The following is a 22,739-nucleotide window of genomic DNA, read 5'->3' on the forward strand; positions in this document are numbered from 1 at the left end:
GTTCGGTAATACATCCCTGAATAGAATAAAAAAAAAATGATTTGAGGACTGCGCGTGGAGCCACTTTCAGCCATGCTTGTTGTTGCTGTGTACGTCACACTGTTACGCAGTGTAACAGTGTGACATCATTCCATTAACAAGTGGGAATATTGTCGTTATCACCGTATGAACTTTTGACAATATGAATATTAACTGTAACGATAATCGGTAGCGATATGATATGGCACCGCACACCCGTATCACATAGGACTGAAGCGAAAACAGACACAGTACTCTGCACATTTTGTTTTATTGCACTTTTACCATGATGCAAAGGAATGGGGAAAAAAATCCACAGAAACAATGTGTTGAATGAAAAAAAAAAGGTATTTTCACTTGAGAGACACATAAGGTCATGGATCCATGGATCATCCACCCATAGCCCCATATACAGACCATACATCCAGCCATACCTCCAGACACACCATACTGACACATGACTATGGAAACTTAGATGGAATAGATGAGAGTCAGCATACATACATGTAGACCTCTGTTATCTTATCTACAGTATAGCTCGTACCTGGAGTAGTTTGACCTTAATCCTTTCAGACATTCAAGTATTTCTATCATTGCACAGGCACTAGATTTTCCTACTGTATATATTAACTTTCAGCCAATGAGCCAATCATCGACTCCAACATTTTCAGCTATCAGCTGTTTGGAAATTAATGAAATGTACATCCCAAACAAAAAATAATCTCTCCACAACAGCAACATCTGGACATCAAATATATTACAAAGAAACAATAATATATAAAACTATTAGTGTCACATTTTGCTTTTGGTACCATAAGTCTAACCTCAAAATCTGTCACGTGAAAAAGAAATAAGAAGAAGAGCAACAACAGTTGGAAAGGGATTAAATGTTGTAAACACAGGTGTACATCTGTTTACGCTAACCAAGACATATGTGTATTCAAACAGTTGGATTATTGTTATATGACGATAAGATGGCAGCTGTAAACCAATGATAAAGCAGGTTTAATACTTAGCATGGGCTGGAATATGGAGGAGAGGCATGGACCTAGCAGCTACTTTTGCACATGCTTGTTTTGCCCTCTTCTGGACAGATGAAGAAGTGCACATCTGTAATGTAACAGTAACTCAATAATCATAACACAGGGGCGTCCTAACTTTTTTTGAATGGCGGCCAGATTAGACAATGGGGAAATACCTGGGGGCTAGTGGCTTGTCGCATTGGGTCACACACACACACACACACACACACACACACACACACACACACACACACACACACACACACACACACAATTGTCAGTGCCAAACTTTTGTCCTGTAATAAACATGGTGTTTTGGTTAGGTATCCATTCAAATGTTGAAGTTAAATTAGTTTAAAAATAATCCGTCCAAATTGTGGTTGTAACGTTTCATGAGGCTGTGATGCTAGAGGTCACAATAGGTCAGTGAGGTCAAGTTTAAAAAGAAAATGGTCTCACTACAATGAAAGGGCTACTACATGGACTAACATCATCATCACACATGAATTCAAAAAACCAGTGGGCTCAATGAATCCACAAGAGTCTCATCTTTCCAGTCATATAGTACCCAATTTATGCAATTCCAAGACTGTTTAGGGACCCCAGTAATAGTATGTAGAATATTCAAATAGAATGGGGTGGAAATAACACATTTATACTGCATGTAAAAAACTGTTATTTATTTATTTATTTGACCAAAAACTGCATGGGATTAGCATAAAGTGGGCATGTCTGTAAAGGGGAAACTTGTGGATACCCATAGAACCCCTTCTCATTCAGATATACCATGCCAGTTTTTCGCTTGCCAAAATCGAGCCTAAATTTGGAACATTATTTAGCCAACTTGCCGACAAGCTAACACGCCAGGTTGGTAGTGATGGATGCCTCAGGTGTCATACGATACCAGTATCTTCACTCCACCTTTAAAACCCACACAAGCCACGGGCCGTTTCAAATGCTCTGCGGCCGTAATTGGCCCACGGGCCGGACTTTGGACATGCCTGTCGTAACAGAAAAAAGGTGTGGTTTGTGGTCGGTGATTACTATTCTTTGAAAACAATAAATATGAATTTCAATAAATACTCTCTTCAGTGACATTTGATGGGCAAAATTAACTGATAAATCCAGGAGTAAACCTGCACTCCAATCTTATATTTCCATCTTGAAGACAGCAGAAGAAGAAAAAAAAGACATTATGCAAAAAAAACATTTAGCAGTAAACCAATCAAAGTTCTTTTTGTTCAATTAAGACAACAGGAAGTCGGCCTCCTCTTCCTCCACGACGAAGGTTCAACCGAAACACTCGCAACACCGACAATACACAGAAACATCTAATTCAGCTGTGAAGAAGAGGAGAGGGGGGGCCTGTGAGAAGAGGAGGCGGGACCGGGAGAGTCTTTACAAGTCGCTTGGAATTCACTGAATTCAAAAAGAGTCCTAAAGGAGACGAGGAGAAGGTGTCTCTTGCCAGACCTTCAGGTTTGGTAGTGCTGCGGTGGGTCGGTGGTTTGGTAGGAGGCGGAGCCTACAGTAGTGTCGGAATGGGGTATTTTAAGGAGTCTAGGTGACGTGGGAGGGGCTGGTTCAGGTCCGTTTCAACACCATGCCTCTCCATCGTCAGCACAGCTCAAGTCATTGCACTGTTCTGCCTGCAGCGTTTGGTCCGGTCCTATCCAGCAGGCTCCCAGTTTCAGACAGCTTAGTCCACCTCAGTCAACACATGGTCCTCTGTGAATTGAAGTCCATCTGTTTATTCCGTTATAGAGGATACCAACACAGTTTAAGACAACGACTGGATCCAGTAAAGTCCAGTCTCCGTCCTGTCCAGCTGCCGGCCCCCCCAGCCAGCTACCTCCGCCGCGGGCCTGTGTGGGTGTGCTCCGTCCCCTGGGTCGCCTGAAGGTCCTCCTCCACCACATAGCTGTAGCCCTCCTTTTCAATGCAGTCAGCCAGCACCTTCAGCACCTAGAGAGCATGACAGTGATGTTCAAACTAAGGTTGTCATAATACTCGCATTTCTAACTTCGATACCAAGGATAATAATACTCGATACCATGGGCGGGAAATGACAACACAAGAGGCGTAAAAATAAATGAAGACAGACGCATGCTTCTCCATAATCATTAAATACTTTGCACTTACACAGCAGATTAGCCCTGCTCTAGTCATCAGCCTATCAGAACACAGCAGATTACCCCTGCTCTAGTCATCAGCCTATCAGAACACAGCAGATTACCCCTGCTCTAGTCATCAGCCTATCGGAACACTTTGAGCTTGTTGAATCAACAGCCGTTTTCACACATGCATACAGGAAAATTACCTGTAAATCAATATCGGCCATTTCCCGGAATTTCCCTTCACACCTGAGCACTCGCATGTGTGAATATAGTCGTCAAATAGCCTGTATCTTGGGCAATAGTTACTTAATACCCCTTTAAAAACACAGTGAATACATTTTTGACCTGGATGTTTGAAGATGCAAATTAATAAAGAGGCAGTTCCAACAAAGCAATAATGTACACCCTGCAAAAGCCAACACATGAACCCGCGTTGGATAGTCCCCCGCAGCTGGGACTCGAACTCAGAACCTCTGGCATGGGAGAACTCAAACTCACAACCTCATGGGAGGCGGATGCTCTAGCAAGGAGGCTGAAACCCACAGGCCTCTATACGTCTTGAGGCATCAGGGAGTGAGGTTTACTCACTGCACAGCACGGCCACTGGCTACTGTTAGACACACGCACACACACGCACACGCACACACACACACACGCACACACGCACGCACACACACACACGCACACACACACACACACACACACAGGCAGTGACCTGGCGTAGGCGTCGGTCCATGGCGTGCAGGTGTGGCGTGATGAGGACGGGGTTGAGCTGGTCTCTCAGCAGGGCTTCGGCCATCAGGACGGACAGCTGGTACTCCTCCTTAGCCAGCAGCTGCAGGCGCATGTGGGTCGACTTCCTCACCCTGCACACACAGCAGCACTGTGCTTTTTTCCTCTCAAGACTATTTTTATTCGATTTTACACAAATACAAGTTAGGGAATGTGTAAAGTGCATGTCAGGGGTTTTCAAAGTCTGAGACTATGGGCCTCCCCTCAGAAAAAGCTTGGGGACAAAGCCCCTTTACTTGCTTGCCGTAGTTTTGCTAAATTCCTGGATGCCTATGGGATCATTATGATGTTATTTGATCCCATAGACCAGGGATACTCAACTTGCTTTGCCCAGGGGCCACTTTCGTGAAATGATAGAAGGCCAGGGGCCAGTTAATAAACAATCAATATACATTTTTCTGTAGCGGATTGTAGGTTTTTGGGGTGTCAGCCGGAGTTTAGTCTGACAATGTTGTGCACACCGGATAGTTAGTTAGGTTAAGTACATACATAAGTGCCTGGGTAGCGAGCAGACGGCGGTATTTGACAATTTAGCAGCTAAATCATAGATTATTGAAAGATATTTCATATTCCAGACTGAAATGCTATAAGTATTGGGCAGGAGTATTGGCCAGAATGACATGAACATTTGGACACTTATTCAGCGGGTATCTTGCATGTTGCGTTCAGGTGCACTGTACTTTTTTTTTTTTTTGCAATTCCATCGCGGGCCACACAGGCCCGCGGGCCGCCAGTTGAGTATCACTGCCATAGACACTCAACAATTGAACCAATATAGCCTGATATTGTAGTTTGACATACTGTACATCAGACTAAATAGATAATAAAAAAGTCTGTCTAAAGGCATTTACTTGTTTCTGACTCTGGGAAAGTGAAAAACAGTACAATTACTGTATCTCTGAACTATCTCTTTAACCACACACACATTTAGGCTATTCTTCTATGTGATCTCCTTTTGATAACTAATGTAATGGCTAATGTCTTATTTTTTCCACTTCCATTCACTGAGGCTCCCCTGAAACTGTTTGGAGCGCTCCTGGGGAGGCTCGCCTCCCACTTTGAAAACCTCTGGCATAGCGGATATATCAAGTTTAGACAGTACATCAAGCAACGTCAACCTTACAGGACACATGCAGGGGAGAAGAGCACATAATGCAAACTTTTGAGTGATTTGGTTACTTTCATCTCTGTAATACATCATGGTGAATAATGATTTTCATAAAACAAAAGGGAAAGTATTTATTTTTTATGATTTTGGTGGAATGCCACTGTAGAAAATAGAATGTTCTGCAATGTTTAAAGTTGTTTTCTTGTGTTTTACTTTTAGACACATAACATTAAATATATGTTACTCGTAACCTTTTATCTGAGAGAGCTATCTCACTCATTCAAGAAGTTATAGGGAAGAGTTTATAATTTATGGAAATATAAAAAAAAATCTAAATGTCAAATTTTCACTACGTGAAGGGTTTTTGTAGGCCATCACACACACACACACACACACACACACACACACACACACCATCCGTGTAGCCTAATCAAGACGCTCCACCTTCACAGTTTTTTGACAGTATTTTTCATTTCCAGCGGCAATGACCCCGTTCCTCCACCGGGGATCAATAAAGCTTTTCTGATCTGATCAAGCTGCATATTAAAGGAAGCCTTACCTGCAGCACTGGGTTAACGGCACCAGAATGGACATCTCGTCATGTGAGTGCTTTCCGAATCTACCGTGACAAATACAAGCATGGGAGTTATTACATCAGATAATTTGAATTAATTTCCTTCGGTTGTTGTGTTTTGCTATTTTTGCGTTCTCCTTGTCAAGTTTTTAGTTTTATTTTGGCTTCCTTTACCCAATTCACCTGTGGCTTTATCATCTGACATCTTTATGTTTATTTTCTTTCTGGGGGGTGAGACATTTCTATAAGCTGTTCTGCATTTCTTTTTCTCACCTAGCAAGTTGGTATACTTATTTCTTCTCTCTTATTTAAGTGTATCCTTTTGTATGATGTGTTAACAAACAAAATCTAAACTGATTATGGGGTTATGAAAGCAGCAATAATATGGGAATATATGAATCCTAAATTTCACATTTCAACAGTATTCTATTATCAAGCAGTGTCTTACCCTCTGCCATTGTCCAGATGTATGATGAAAGTCTCATTCCCAAATTTCTCAAACGTCTCATAATGGTGGCGATCCATATTTCCTGTGTTTGACAATGTGTAAATAAATCAGAGACAGAGAGGGGCAGAGAGAGAACGCTTGTATGGGTGTTTTAGGGATGGGACAATATATCGAAATTCTATATATTGTAATCCAAAAAAGTGACGATATACGTATTGTGGGGAAAAGACTTTAATGAGATTTGAAAATTGTTGTTTACATTCTAGCAAGCTAATGACATTGCTAGAAAGTTTGAAGTCCCAGAAATAAACAGAAATCTGCACAGTCAGTCGTGTAACTTTTTATTACTTTTATTTATTACATGGTATTGTGGTTGTATTGAATCACGAGTGTCAGACACGCCAACTCACCCATGAGGAAGTCGAAAATGGTCATGTCCATGATGTCCAGCAGGCGTGTTCCGCTGTCGTAAGGTGGAGTCTGCTTGACTTCCTCGCAGTAGTCTGGGTCCACCTCCCATCTGAACACGCGTTACACAAACAACACTGATCATCTGCTCAAATTTGTGCATCTGCTTCTCAAAATGAGGGGTGTAAGTAACAAACATGAAATCGATGCTAAAAATCGATGCGATGAAATGCATGTGAATTGAAAAACTGAGTGATAAACTGTGATTAAGTGATTTGATAAAAACGTTATTTTCATCATTTACCACATTCACATTGCCATTCATCCCTACAGTAACATCACACAGAAGTAACAACAATTAACTGATATATTTAGAGGTGATGAAAACAAAAGTGAATTGAAGAGCAATGTGATGAAATTGCATGTGAACAGAAAAAGACAGTGATAAATTGTCAAGTGAATTGATCAATTCAGTCAAAAGATATTGGATTAAATAGCTCACTATTCACTAGCTCACATACTCATGGACATTTCGGACCCACATATACACATTCACAAACACACACGCACATCCCACCCCATCCACGATCCTCTTCCCCCCACCCAAACCCCCCGCCTTGTTAGACCCTATAGCTTTCTTGCATCCTCCCCCCCCCCTTTTTCCTCAGATACATCCATCTGGCGCTGTATTGACAGCGAGCCACTTGCGTTTGTTGACGAGCTAGTTTGCAACGGGGCGCTGCGCACGCGGCGACTCGGCAGAAGGGAGCAGATGGTCTTTTGGAATCTGTACATATTGCAACAAATGGATATGTATTGTATAATATTGAAGTGTGCCTTTATTACTTTTCAAACTAGTAATAATGTTACTATAATTCTGAAGTGTGCCTTTATTACTACTCTCAAACTAGTAATGATGTTGTAATAACCACTACTGCCTGATGTTAACCAAAGTGCCCTTCTGGGACATGTATTAAACTGATTGATTGATACTCAAAAGCCTCTCAATGCTAAAATCCCATTTGTTTACCCCCTTTAAGATACTTGTTCCAATTTATTCTCATGCTAAGATGATTTATTTATTCTCATGCTAAGGTGATTTATTTATTCTCATGCTAAGATGATTTATTTATTCTCATGCTAAGATGATTTATTTATTCTCATGCTAAAATGATTTATTTATTCTCATGCTAAGATTATTTATTTATTCTCATGCTAAGATGATTTATTTATTCTCATGCTAAGGTGATTTATTTATTCTCATGCTAAAATGATTTATTTATTCTCATGCTAAGATGATTTATTTATTCTCATGCTAAAATGATTTATTTATTCTCATGCTAAGATGATTTATTTATTCTCATGCTAAGATGATTTATTTATTCTCATGCTAAGGTGATTTATTTATTCTCATGCTAAGATGATTTATTTATTCTCATGCTAAGATGATTTATTTATTCTCATGCTAAAATTATTTATTTATTCTCATGCTAAGATGATTTATTTATTCTCATGCTAAGATGATTTATTTATTCTCATGCTAAGATGATTTATTTATTCTCATGCTAAAATGATTTATTTATTCTCATGCTAAGATGATTTATTTATTCTCATGCTAAAATGATTTATTTATTCTCATGCTAAGGTGATTTATTTATTCTCATGCTAAGATGATTTATTTATTCTCATGCTAAAATGATTTATTTATTCTCATGCTAAGGTGATTTATTTATTCTCATGCTAAGATGATTTATTTATTCTCATGCTAAAATGATTTATTTATTCTCATGCTAAGATGATTTATTTATTCTCATGCTAAAATGATTTATTTATTCTCATGCTAAGATGATTTATTTATTCTCATGCTAAAATAATTTATTTATTCTCATTTTAAGATGATTTATTTTCATGCTAAGATGATTTTGGGAAACAAAGACTGCCCTCCTCCTTTATTATCTTAACACAATTGCATGAAGTGATTCCTTGCATGAAAAGATCCTGAATGTTTGTTTCTTTTGGGTGCCAGCCTGTGACGCATGCTGTACTGAATTTCTTACACATACGTAGAGATGAAACGATACAAACATTTCATATCACGATTATAGTGACCAGAATTTGCACGGTTATCAGTATTATCGCGGTATTGTTCAAACATGCTGAAAATGTTCAAGAACTGAAATCACTGAAATCACATGACCAAGGTTGCCCGTCTGTGTCTGGGAGAGTTTGCTAACTTTGGTTGTTGATGGACAGTATTTACTGTAGTTTTTCAAAGCGCTATAAACATGGTAACAGGGTAATCACGGTAACATGATTTTAATGATAATGAAGATTTGAAGCGGTACGATTACAGAAAGGTAGTTTTGATCATGGTGTATCATTAAACCGGTTTACGGTTCATCCATATGAGGATCTGTTGCTCAGCCCTGGTCTGTTATTGTCACTGGCCTCTGACAGGAGGTGTAGTAAATATGCTGTGATAGTGGGCCCTGTTGTGTGGCTCTGTGGTGTGGCTCTGTGATAGTGGGCCCTGTGGTATGGCTCTGTGATAGTGGGCTCTGTGGTGTGGCTCTGTGATAGTGGGCTCTGTGGTGTGGCTCTGTGATAGTGGGCTCTGTGGTATGGCTCTGTGATAGTGGGCTCTGTGGTGTGGCTCTGTGATAGTGGGCTCTGTGGAGTGGCTTTGTGGTGTGGCTCTGTGATAGTGGGATCTGTGGTGTGGCTCTGTGATAGTGGGCTCTGTGGTGTGGCTCTGTGATAGTGGGCCCTGTGGTGTGGCTCTGTGGTGTGGCTCTGTGATAGTGGGCCCTGTGGTGTGTGTGGCGTTCGTGATCTCTTACTCTGCCTTCTTGCGTTTGTGGTAGGAGCGTCTCCAGGGGTTCCTCCAGGTCTTGCGTTTGGCGAGGGCCAAGTCTGGGAGGAAGGCAGCCAGGGAGCCTTCTATTTGGTCCGGCTTGCCACACAGAGCGTGCTCAGTAGAGCAGTAGTACGAACACTCACCGTAGAAACAGACGTTGTTGGCTAGAAATCAGAGGGAGAAAAGAGAATGATGTGGTCGTGGCTGCTTTGTTTGTTTGTTTGTTTGTTTTTTGGATCAACTACCCCCGCCCCTTTTCTCCCAAATTGTACTTGGTTAATTCAGCCTGCTGTCCTGGGCCGGTTGTTGCTCCACCCCCTCTGCCGATCCGGGGAGACTTGTAGACTAGCACATGCTTCCTCTGATACATGTGCAGTCTCCAGCCGCTTCTTTTCACCTGACAGCAAGGCGGAGGATCACGCTATCGCCCCAGTTGCCCTATTGATGGAAATTGAATAATCAACACTCTCCTCCCGAACAGGCGCCCAGACCGACCAGGACACATACCCCTGATCCGACTTCCCACCCGCAGACATGGCCAACTGTGCATGTGTATGGACACCCGACCAAGCCGAAGGTAACACGGGGGCTCGAACCTGCGCCCCTCAGGGCAGGGAATCTACCTCAGCACTACCTGGACGCCCAATGTGGCTGCCTTTGTTGACTCATTGTTAATGAGATGAAAAAAGACTGTGCATTTCACTGTATTCTAATGTGCTACTCAGTGTTAAATACTTTAAATGTGACCGTACACTCTTTTTGAATCCACACCCTACATACATATAAAGTCCTATTTGCACGATAGTAATATTACCTGGGGACATTACCTGGCTAGTATTCATTGCTGTGATTGTCAGTAATTGTAATCCTGTGAGAATTTGCCATGTGCATTAATACGTCAAGTCAAAGTTGCATGGCTAATTAACTGCCACAGCTTTAGCGGAGGCTACGCTCCCATGATAATACTAATCCCATGCAAATGAATATCTCAGTAATTCAGGGCACAGAAGTAGCTTTGCACACGAGGTTCTTTTCTGCTTTGCTCAGACTATTATTGTATGGTGAGGAGTTGTTGCAGGTTGCACAGTTTCTGCTGCACATGTAGGCAGTTCATTATTTTCCCATTCCTAGATTGTCACAGCAATTCGACTGACGGTTGTAAAAAGGCACATATCATGTTCATTGATATTTAATAATAATAATAATAATTTGCCATAATATATTGATATTGACGCTGTGACATTATTCAGGCACGTGTGTTCCACCTACATGCGGATTCACGCTCATGTTCTCGACTACAACAGTGGTACCTGGTGATATGAAGAAGGTCCTCCAGAGCTTCTTGTCTCGGGTGACATCCCGGATCTCCTTGGTCATGTTGACCAGCCTGCCGGCCACAGGTGGCACACGGCGGAAGTCCAGGATGCTGTGGGAGACACATACAGACACAATGCTGCTTTACTGCAGGAGACACATACAGACACAATGCTGCTTTACTGCAGGAGACACATACAGACACAATGCTGCTTTACTTTACTGCAGGAGACACATACAGACACAATGCTGCTTTACTTTACTGCAGGAGACACATACAGACACAATGCTGCTTTACTTTACTGCAGGAGACACATACAGACACAATGCTGCTTTACTTTACTGCAGGAGACACATACAGACACAATGCTGCTTTACTTTACTGCAGGAGACACATACAGACACAATGCTGCTTTACTTTACTGCAGGAGACACATAGAGGCCATTTACACCTGGCATTAACATGCGTTTTCTGCCATCAGATTGCAATCCGATTGTATTTTATCACTTGAAAGTACAGGTGTAAACACCCCCAAAACGCATTGAAGAAGGATTGCAATCTGATCGGCCAAACCACCTCCGGAGGTGGTCAGGGACGCATTATGACAACATTTAACACAAGTGTAAATGCAATGCGTCCTCTCAAAACGCATTCAGCAACTACCATAAATACACCGCACCGGTGTGTGCCCTCATCTCGCCGCTGTGTCAAATGCGCACACACACAGGCAGCCTGTCACGGACCGGCTAAAAATTCTCTTTCTCCCCCCCCCCGCTCCGCTTTTGCACAACACTCTCTTTCTGCTAGGTAGCGTTGCTTCAAAGTTTTGCTGCGGAGCGGAGGTTTTGCCACGGCTTATCGAACCCTTTCTCCCTCATTTTCCTTTCATTTTCCGCTCCTTTTCCAAAGGAGAAGTGTTGATATAAAAGATAAATTATGCTCTCAATTGTATAACGTTGTAATTTAGGATGTTACCTGAACGCAACACAGGTGGTTACAGCCAATGACATGCACGGAAAACGTATGTATGTGTGTGTGTCTCGGACCCAGTGTCAAACAGCTCCATGGGAGAATAACCTACAGAGAAAACTGCTATATCGACACGTCTGAAAAACTACCTCATGAGAGCGCAAAAGCTTTTTGCAATATTTGGGAGGTTTTTCGAAATTTACGTGTTTGCATTACCCGATTTTTATTGCGATATTTAGATTTTGCGCATTTCTGAGGGTAATGGAAACACGGCTTACAGACAGGCCAAGGACAAGAACAAGAAAAGTGGCAGGGGCAGAGCAACGTGTCCTTTTTATAAAGAAATAGATGCAGTGCTGCGTGATCGGCCATCGTTTTGTCCAGGTGAAGGGGACGTTCACTGTGCATTTGAGCTTAACAATAACCTCTATTTCCCTGTGCATGTATGCAAACATGCATGCACACGTTCAGGGGGCGCGCGCGTTATGACGTTCGAGCTGGAGAGCAATCGGATTGCAATCTGTTCACCCAAAACGCATGTTAGTGCCAGGTGTAAATGGAATCCGCTGAAGTGATAAAATACAATCGGATTGCAATCTGATGGCAGAAAACGCATGTTAATGCCAGGTGTAAATGGCCTCATACAGACACAATGCTACTTTACTGCAGGAGACACATACAGACACAATGCTGCTTTACTTTACTGCAGGAGACACATACAGACACAATGCTGCTTTACTTTACTGCAGGAGACACATACAGACACAATGCTACTTTACTGCAGGAGACACATACAGACACAATGCTGCTTTACTTTACTGCAGGAGACACATACAGACACAATGCTGCTTTACTTTACTGCAGGAGACGCATACAGACACAATGCTACTTTACTGCAGGAGACACATACAGACACAATGCTGCTTTACTTTACTGCAGGAGACACATACAGACACAATGCTGCTTTACTTTACTGCAGGAGACACATACAGACACAATGCTGCTTTACTTTACTGCAGGAGACACATACAGACACAATGCTGCTTTACTTTACTGCAGGAGACACATACAGACACAATGCTGCTTTACTTTACTGCAGGAGACACATACAGACACAATGCTGCTTTACTTTACTGCAGGAGACACATACAGACACAATGCTGCTTTACTTTACTGCAGGAGACACATACAGACACAATGCTGCTTTACTTTACTGCAGGAGACACATACAGACACAATGCTGCTTTACTTTACTGCAGGAGACTCATACAGACACAATGCTGCTTTACTTTACTGCAGGAGACTCATACAGACACAATGCTGCTTTACTTTACTGCAGGAGACGCATACAGACACAATACTGCTTTACTGCAGGAGACTCATACAGACACAATGCTGCTTTACTTTACTGCAGGAGACTCATACAGACACAATGCTGCTTTACTTTACTGCAGGAGACTCATACAGACACAATGCTGCTTTACTTTACTGCAGGAGACGCATACAGACACAATACTGCTTTACTGCAGGAGACTCATACAGACACAATGCTGCTTTACTTTACTGCAGGAGACTCATACAGACACAATGCTGCTTTACTTTACTGCAGGAGACGCATACAGACACAATGCTGCTTTACTTTACTGCAGGAGACGCATACAGACACAATACTGCTTTACTGCAGGAGACACATACAGACACAATACTGCTTTACTGCAGGAGACGCATACAGACACAATACTGCTTTACTGCAGGAGACGCATACAGACACAATACTGCTTTACTGCAGGAGACTCATACAGACACAATGCTGCTTTACTTTACTGCAGGAGACGCATACAGACACAATGCTGCTTTACTTTACTGCAGGAGACGCATACAGACACAATACTGCTTTACTGCAGGAGACGCATACAGACACAATACTGCTTTACTGCAGGAGACTCATACAGACACAATGCTGCTTTACTTTACTGCAGGAGACACATACAGACACAATGCTGCTTTACTTTACTGCAGGAGACGCATACAGACACAATGCTGCTTTACTTTACTGCAGGAGACACATACAGACACAATGCTGCTTTACTTTACTGCAGGAGACACATACAGACACAATGCTGCTTTACTGCAGGAGACACATACAGACACAATGCTGCTTTACTTTACTGCAGGAGACACATACAGACACAATACTGCTTTACTGCAGGAGACACATACAGACACAATACTGCTTTACTGCAGGAGACACATACAGACACAATACTGCTTTACTGCAGGAGACACATACAGACACAATACTGCTTTACTGCAGGAGACGCATACAGACACAATACTGCTTTACTGCAGGAGACGCATACAGACACAATACTGCTTTACTGCAGGAGACACATACAGACACAATGCTGCTTTACTTTACTGCAGGAGACACATACAGACACAATGCTGCTTTACTTTACTGCAGGAGACACATACAGACACAATGCTGCTTTACTGCAGGAGACACATACAGACACAATGCTGCTTTACTTTACTGCAGGAGACACATACAGACACAATGCTGCTTTACTTTACTGCAGGAGACACATACAGACACAATGCTGCTTTACTGCAGGAGACACACACAGACACAATACTGCTTTACTTTACTGCAGGAGACACATACAGACACAATACTGCTTTACTGCAGGAGACACATACAGACACAATACTGCTTTGTATTGCAGAAGTGACCCAAACTTTGACCACTTTCAACCACCTTCAAAAGCTTTTTATTCTGCACTACTGCCTCTGCACCTGATCTTGATTCTCTCTTTACAGTCATTTATTCTCTCTTCTACACTTTATTATCTCCTTTGATTTGTTTGTTTTATTTGTCCTGTATTTCTTATCTATTGCCTTGTGCACCTTGTATAAAGCACCTTGTGCACCTTGTATAAAGCACTGTGAATTGCAGCTGGTACACAAAGTGTACCTGTCGAAGTACATTGTGTAGGAAATGTGCTATATAAATAATCTCTTCCTGCCGGTTGGGAGCTGCCTTGTCACAGAGATGTATGGGACTGTACCTATCTGCTTTGCTCGTCTTTTCTTTGGAGGAACTCAGCAACCAGGACAAGTTGCCCTTCCAACTTGGGGGGTATAAAAGCTTCCACCCCAGATGGGACTCGAACCTAGCCTAGGTAAACCCAGCCACCACGTGACCTGCTCTCTCAGTTCCCAGTCACATTCCCTGACCACCGTCACGCGATGTTCTCTCTTCTTGTAGCTGGTTGTAACCATTTGCGTGCTAGCAGTACTGAAATGAAAAGTGTTAGCTCGCTTGCTAACAACAAAGGTCGCAGAGCGATGACGCCATCTGCTGCACTGCGCATGTGCTCTGTGCACAAAGCTGGTTGGATGACGGTTGCGTAATGGAGCGGTCTATCGGGGGGGGGCCAACAACCGCATGAAATCGTTTAGCACAGGCGGGGGGACCAGACCATAGTGACTGAGAACAGGTCTGAGAGCAGGTCACGTGGGGGATGGGTTTACCCAGGCTAACTCGAACCCACAATCCCTGGCTTAGGAGGCCAGTGCCTTATCCATTAGGCCACTGGGGCTGAGTGCATCTCTACGGTTATCACCAACAGGGGGCACTACAGCCTAAGCAGTGACCTCAGCATGACACACCACACACTGGTAAAACTCCCAGTGGCTTTTTCATGTGGCTGCGATTCTTACATCAAACACATTTTTAACTTCCACACAACTTCCCGATATAAATAAGGTCCTTATATAGGTTCCCTCTCCCTTCCGTTGTTATTATTATCACATTCAATCTTGCGAGGCCAATGTGATAGATGTGAAGTACCGTTTTGTGTCCTTGCATCTTTTTAGTGGAAACTAGCACTGTGTGTGTGTGTGTGTGTGTGTGTGTGTGTGTGTGTGTGTGTGTGTGTGTGTGTGTGTGTGTGCGTGCGGGAGGGAGGGAGAGACAGAGAGAGAGAGAGAGGAGGGGGGGGGGGGGCTAAGCAAGCAGAGTCTCAGCCGATTTCTCCGACTGACTGATGGCATATAGCGGACTGTCTGTGTGCGCGATAGTGCCCCTTCTGTCAGTACAGCAGCAGCACGGGCTCTTTAAAAATGTATCCTTCCGACAACGCCTAATGGCCAAGGCCGGAGGGCAGAGTGAGAGCAAGAGAGAGAGAGAGAGAGAGAGAGAGAGAGAGAGAGAGGGAGGGAGGGAGAGAGAGAGAGAGAGAGAGAGAGAGGGAGAGCAGGGGAGACAGCATGTGTGAGAGACAGACAGATTTGGATGGAGGCAGGTGACTGGGAGGAGAGAGAGAGAGAGCGAGAGAGAGAGAGAGGGAGGGAGGGAGAGAGAGAGAGAGGGAGGGAGAGAGAGGGAGAGAGAGAGCAGGGGAGACAGCATGTGTGAGACAGACAGATTTGGATGGAGGCAGGTGACTGGGAGGAGAGAGAGAGCGAGAGAGATTGGAGAAGCAGATGAATAGAGAGGCAGACGTTGACAGGCAGCAGGACCATCTAACATAAATGATGCCATCATGATGTAGCTGATGGCACCGGGTGGAGTGAGACATCGAGACGCAGACACACACACAGTCATGTTTCCTTCCCCCTAGCTGTCAGACAGACAGAGAGAGAGAGAGAGAGAGAGAGAGAGAGACAGACAGACAGACAGACAGATGGACAGAGAGAGAGAGAGACAGACAGACAGACAGACAGACAGACAGACAGACAGACAGAGAGACAGGCAGACAGACAGAGAGAGAGAGACACACAGAGAGACAGACAGGCAGCCAGACAGACAGAGAGAGAGACACACACAGAGAGAGAGACACAGAGAGACAGGCAGACAGACAGAGAGAGAGACACACACAGAGAGACAGGCAGACAGACAGAGAGAGAGAGAGAGAGAGAGAGAGAGAGAGAGAGAGAGAGACACACAGAGAGACAGACAGGCAGACAGACAGAGAGAGAGACACACACAGAGAGACAGAAAGACAGACAGGCCTGGGCCTGCTGCCATGCTAAAGAGAACACTGCTGGCTTCAATTTCCTGGCTCATCACTCACTCTCCTTCCTCCCGTCCTCGTCCTCTCAATGGGCCGTATTCCCACGGAGGCCATTTTGAACTTGGACGTCACACTCGGGGCGGCAAACTCTATAGGAGCCTGGCTACGTTCTACTGTTGTGTGTACATCATAAAGATGTTGGGAATCTGACTAACTTTGATCATTTCACAGATTCCCAACAGAAAAGGGTAGAAGAAATGAATGAATTCTCAAGAATTCAGAGCAATGTTCACATTTTAATATATTGTAGGCTATTTGACCCACTATAGACCTTATTCGCTAACCCTGGACGCAGGGGCGGACTGGGATCATAATTCAGGCCTGGCATTAGATACCAAGCAGGCCAGGCCGATACGGGCCGCCGCCGTTTGAAGCCCAATTTGGGCCGAGTCCCAATTTTTTTTTTTTTTGCAGGCCAGGCCAAGCCAGGCCAACGGGCATTTGCCCGACGTGCCCGATTATGCAGTCCGCGCCTGCCTGGACGGCACCATATTGTTGACATACCGTCCTGCGCGCACACAGCGCTGCAGCTGACAACTACCGTAATTTTCGGACTATAAGGCGCACCTGAATATAAGCCGCGGCAGCTGAATTGAATGACGCACTGGACTATAAGCCGTGGGTGTTTTAATGTTTAATTACCATATGTAAGGGTTCGTGCACAGAGGGGATTGTCGGGAAAGAGATGGCTGTTTGAGGAAGCTCCCATTTATTAACATTTCAACAAACAAGTTGCATATTTGCATAACGTATTCAAGTGTTACCATTTAGTGCAATAGTAGCTAAAGAACATGTACTGTGCTGTGTAAACTGTACTGTATCACATAGCGTTTCAGACACACAAACTTTTCAACTTTCAAACTTAAACGGTGCACTCCCAGCGCATGTACCGGCAGTGATCTACAGCAGTGGTTTTCAACCAGTGGTACGGGGACCACCAGTGGTCCTTGAGGGAGTGCTAGGGGTTCCCCAGCAAAATTAGTTAATAGTGTCACAATCATTTAACCACTTAGCTTTGGCTATTTTTGAAGCTCTAGCAAGCTCAACAAGCTCATAGCGGCAGCGCGGCACCGAGTGCCGCGCTATGAGCTTGAAGATCTGCTATTTTTGAAAAACCTTGAACAAGTGTGCACATCTTTGAATATTTATATTTTTTAAAGCGAAAATTAATTGATATCTTTGCTTCTGGGGGTCCCTGGCACAAAATATTTTCAATTGGGGGTCCGTGGCCAAATGTGTATCAATTTAGGGGTCCTTGGCATGAAAAAGGTTGAAAACCACTGATCTACATTATAGCCTACAGTAGTACCATAACAAAAAACAAAGCTTACAGCGCTTGACGAGGAAATATCAATGGCTAAATTAAATGTGTTTTTTTAAAAGTGCAAAATAAAGTGCCTGTAACACGACAGTAAGCGCGTAAGCCTAAAGTTGCAGTAACACGGCTGCTTAAAATATACGGTAATCAGCCTAATCCTCGTCTTCATCTTTTAGGCTAAGGTGCAGTACACGGCTGTAACCAGAAAAGTCAAGTCATTAATCCTCATCTTCGTCTTCTTCCTGCATACTAAAACCACCAAAGTCCTCATCTTCAGTGTCGGAAACGAACAGGCTCAGGGTGGCTTCGTCAGCCACTCTCCTCTCTCCTTCGTTGTCGCTCTCAAAACCAACGAACTCCTCTTCGTCACTGTCGGAATCGAACAGCCTCTGAAGGGCCTCAGCTGTGGCGGCGTCCTCCTCTTCATCACACAGCAGTCCAGCCTTTCGGAACCCGTTGGTGATCGTGGATGTTTTGACACTCCTCCACGCTGTCAGGATCCACTCGCAAACTTGAGTGAAAGTTGCTTTTCGCATGCGACCAGTTTTGGTGAATGATTTATCGCCGCTAGTCATCCACGCCTCCCACTGTGCCACTTTGAACGCACGATTGACACTGATGTCGAGTGGCTGCAGATGCTTCGTTGTGCCCCCAGGAATCACAGCTGGAATTGAGTTTGTGCTCTTGATGGCTGCTTTCACAGAATCTGTTATATAGGCCCTCATGCTGTCCAAAACGATCAAAGCTTTTTTTTGGCGAAAGAATCCTCCAGGGCGCTTGACGTAGCACTCATTCAGCCACTCCTATATTACGCTTTCCATCGTCCACCCTTTCTTGTTGACTTTAAAGGAGATGCCGTTCGGGATCTTTTCTTTTGGCATTGTAATCCGCTTAAAAATCACCATTGGCGCAAGCTTTAATCCAGATGCTGTGCAGCCAAGAACAAAAGTGAAATTCGTTATCTCGTGGCCAGTGGTTCTCAACGTGATGGACGATTCACCTTTCTTGTTAACTCATTCAGGGCCAGTTTAGGACTGCCAATATTTAGCACAGGCCAAAGATTTTCATAATTGTTGGTCATCTTTCAAGACCCACAGTAAATTATCTATTAGCACCAGAGTGATTTGCAATACCTCAAAATGAAGATGTACGTCTCTGGGTTCACCAGGAAAAAAAAAGTTAGCTTTTAGCATGTTCTGTACTCTACTTATATCCATTTATATACACCCTGTTTTCAACCAAAATGTCTCTCTCTCAGATGACAAACAGGAGCAAATGCAATTTCTGTAAAATACACATTCTCAAGGAGAACTCGCTCTCAATTCTTTTATTTTGAACTGTATTGACATCAGACATGTAAATACTATTCGTTATGACACAAATGAAAAAAAAGTGCTTTTTTTTTTACATTCACCATACAGCAGTGTGAGTGAGTGTGCAGACAGACACACAGACAGACAGACAGAGAGACAGACAGACAGACACACCGACAGACAGACAGACAGACAGACAGACAGACAGACAGACACACACACACACACACACACAGACACACACACACACACACACACACACACACACGATCCCCCTTCGTTGCGTGATTTCTAACCCCACATAGGATAAGCAATAACCACGCCCTGTGGCGCCGGGATTGGCCAGGAGCAACACTGGAGCAGAGACACTACACTGGAGGGCACGCAGTCCAGCGATTTCATGAAGCTCTTGAGAACGGGCAGCGGGCTTCTGACTGCCTAGCTGTTCGTGTGCTGCTCGTCCATGTCTTCCCCTGTCATATTCTCCCTGCTCCCGTTTTCCCCTCGGCTATTCAACACGTCCTCACCGCCCTCTGATCACTGCTGATCGATCATTTCCTCATTCCTCCGATGATCAAACGCATCTGTGGATTACTTTCTCCGGTTTTCTCCGGCTGGCACACAGGAAGGCTGGCACACAGGAAAGCGACCAGCTCCTGCAGCGCGCGAGGGGCGTTTCAATGGGGTTTCTCCTGTCTGCACAAGGCAAGCTCCTTATCGTTTTCTGATATTCCTCCTGCTCAATTTCAAAACAACAGCTGCGGTATGTGTTTGTTCACGTGTTGTCTTAGATGATAGGGACCTGATACCATGTGACAGGCTGGGGAAGTGTTTTAACTACGCCCTGCAGTAATAAAAACAAAAACACGTCAAACACGTCATTGGCCCTCTGGGCTATTCCTGATAAGACGTCAAAGACGTCATTGGCCCTGAATGAGTTAACAGTCCTAGTGAGAGGCAGGTCAAACGTCAAAGGCACTTCATCCATATTTATGATCTGGTCCGGTCCGATGGAATATTCCTCTATCTTTCTTTGTGTGAATTCGCCGAAGTTTGTTATTTTTTCCTGGTAGTCGGGAGGGAGTTGCTGACACACAGTCGTCCGCGCCCTGATGGACAGTCCCTTTCGTCTCATAAATCTGAAACACCAGGATGGTCCATCTCTAAAATTTTCAATTTTCATTTCGGTGGTGACTGTTTTGGCCTTCAGTCGGATCTGCACGGTGGAAACACCTCGGCCGTCTGCTCTCTTGTGTGTTCACCCAATCTTCAAGAAAGTCTTCAAGTTCGGGCCAACTGCTTTTATTACCTCTGAAAGCTTTTTTTGACTTTTTGCATTGAGACAGTTCTTCCCGCTGGCGTCTCCAACGTCTCACCATTGACTCATTGATGCCAAGGGTACGTGCAGCAGCTCTATTTCCTTCTTTTACTGCCAGATTGACTGCCTTTAACTTAAAAGCTGCATCATATGCATTTCTACGTTTGTTTTCCATAATGAGGGTTTGTGCATGAAAACTTCCTTTGCACAAACTGTCTCGCTCTCGTAATGTCTGTCTGTCTTGCTCTCGTTCTGTCTCTCGTACCACTCTCGGTTCCACTTTTACTTTTGCGCGCTACCTGTCTCACTCTTTTCCGGCCTCCAGCTTTTCCTGCTGGAGCCCGCCGCTTAAAGGTGGGGGGCGCGGACCGGCCATAGAGCCCATAGAGTTAAAGGTGGTGGACTGTAACCTGTAAAATCCATAGATTTAGGAGGTCCCCTAGTGGCCGTTAGCTGTAAAAATCCATAGATTAGCCGCACCGTTATATAAGCCGCAGGGTCGAAAAATGGGAAAAAAGGCGCGGCTTATAGTCCAAAAATTACGGTAGTAACAGCCTTATTGTCGTTTCTGTTCCATTACAAAATAGCGATGGTAATGACAGCAATAAAAACCCCCGAGTTGTTGTTTGTATGCTGCCGTTAATGCCTGTAATAAATAAACAAAAGAAAAAACGAGGTGAACAGACTTTGCTGTGAGGAGCTGTCAGAAAGTTTCACCTGTCTCTCCCAACTATCCACACATCTCCTGTGCTGCTGACGTATCCCCAGTCTCACTCCCTTCACGTCTGTGGACGGTACAGATAGAAACAAACCACGGGGACTTTATTGCTGTCATAACTACAGCCATGCCTAACGCAGATCACCATCCGAACACAATAGGAACGATACAGGTAACGCTAACGGCGGCTAGCTTCCTATAAACACTGCTCTCACATAGGTTGTCACATAGAGCTGCAGCGCTATGTCGACAATATGGCGGCGGTGGGCGTGCCCGTACGTGAGTGACGTCAATCGAATAAGGTCTATAGTTAGCTAGCAGAATCTAGCCCAGGTATCTAGCAGGTAGCTAACTAGCGAGTGTAAGCTGGCTAACCTCTGCTAAATTCAAGTAGCCTGTTGTTCCCGAGACTGATAGCTAATTTGATAAGTGTTGAAGTCCTTACTTGTTCAGGTAATGCTAGTTTTATTGGCTATATACGCCAACCTTTCTGCTACCTGGGTGTTCAAAATGGCCACCGTGGGACTAAGGTCAGTATCTTTGATTTGCTCTCTTTCTCCCATCAAATGTAGTTATTCCAAGGCAAAATTTATTGTACCAAATATATAGGGTCCTATTCTCCCACAGGCCTTAGGCGCAAAAACTGGCCTTAAACGCAAAAAAAATGTGCCTTGCGCCTGCCTCGGGAAGATAGCAACAAGGCTTTAGGCCCCGAAATGCGCCTTACGCCAAACAGGCGTGGCGCAGTGCCAGAATAGGCCAGAATGGGCGTTTTGGCCTTAAATACCGGCCTAACGATATCTTCCGCCCTGGTGTTAATTTAGGGCTTAGCGCTTTTCAAAACCAGGCCTATTCAGTGCGCCGGTTGCGCGGAGCTCTCCTCTGCCATCTGACTCTCTGTCCCCCCTCTCTCTGTGTCACTCCCTCTCTCTTGCTCATCAGACAGGCACAATACGACTGCTGGAAAAAAGTTCCCCGGTTCTCTCTCTCTCTCACTCCCTCGCGCATCAGACAGCAGACAGCAGATAGGCACGCCACAGATGTGAAATCTCCCAGTATGCATTGAGGCGCATTGAGGCGAATCCGTTTGAGAAGAAATAGCAACCAAATCAGCTTAAATAGGGTAAGTGGTAGATCGAAATAATATTTCTCTTAACACAATTGAAATTGTGGAACATTTCAATATTGGACAAAATAAAATCGCGAAATGAAATCACAACCCTATGTGAAACATATATGTCATCCTAGGGGCTATATATATATCCCTCGCAGATTTAACGTGATTTAGATAAGTGCCTGGGATTCCTCGAAGTATTTGATGAGGTCCCGGTTGGTCTCCCTTTGGCGCACGATCGTAGCGTCGAAC

At 44.1% G+C, this 22,739-nt stretch overlaps 1 protein-coding gene across 1 annotated transcript in view; it reads right to left on the bottom strand.

The window, feature by feature from the left end:
• Positions 1-361: 361 nt before the first annotated feature.
• The window catches only part of fam20cb (FAM20C golgi associated secretory pathway kinase b), a 98,136-nt gene continuing 75,758 nt past the window's right edge, over positions 362-22,739 (bottom strand). The window contains exons 5-11 of the mRNA XM_083634622.1: positions 10,655-10,770; positions 9,328-9,508; positions 6,490-6,599; positions 6,080-6,161; positions 5,617-5,676; positions 3,873-4,023; positions 362-3,005 (exon numbers count right to left, since the gene is read on the bottom strand). Of these exons, the coding sequence (XP_083490748.1) occupies positions 2,889-3,005; positions 3,873-4,023; positions 5,617-5,676; positions 6,080-6,161; positions 6,490-6,599; positions 9,328-9,508; positions 10,655-10,770 (817 nt within the window). The 3' untranslated portion in view covers positions 362-2,888. The remainder of the gene's footprint in view (positions 3,006-3,872; positions 4,024-5,616; positions 5,677-6,079; positions 6,162-6,489; positions 6,600-9,327; positions 9,509-10,654; positions 10,771-22,739) is intronic.

The sequence above is a fragment of the Poromitra crassiceps genome, assembly GCF_964638095.1.
Source record: "Poromitra crassiceps genome assembly, chromosome: 4".
Lineage (NCBI taxonomy): Eukaryota > Metazoa > Chordata > Actinopteri > Beryciformes > Melamphaidae > Poromitra > Poromitra crassiceps.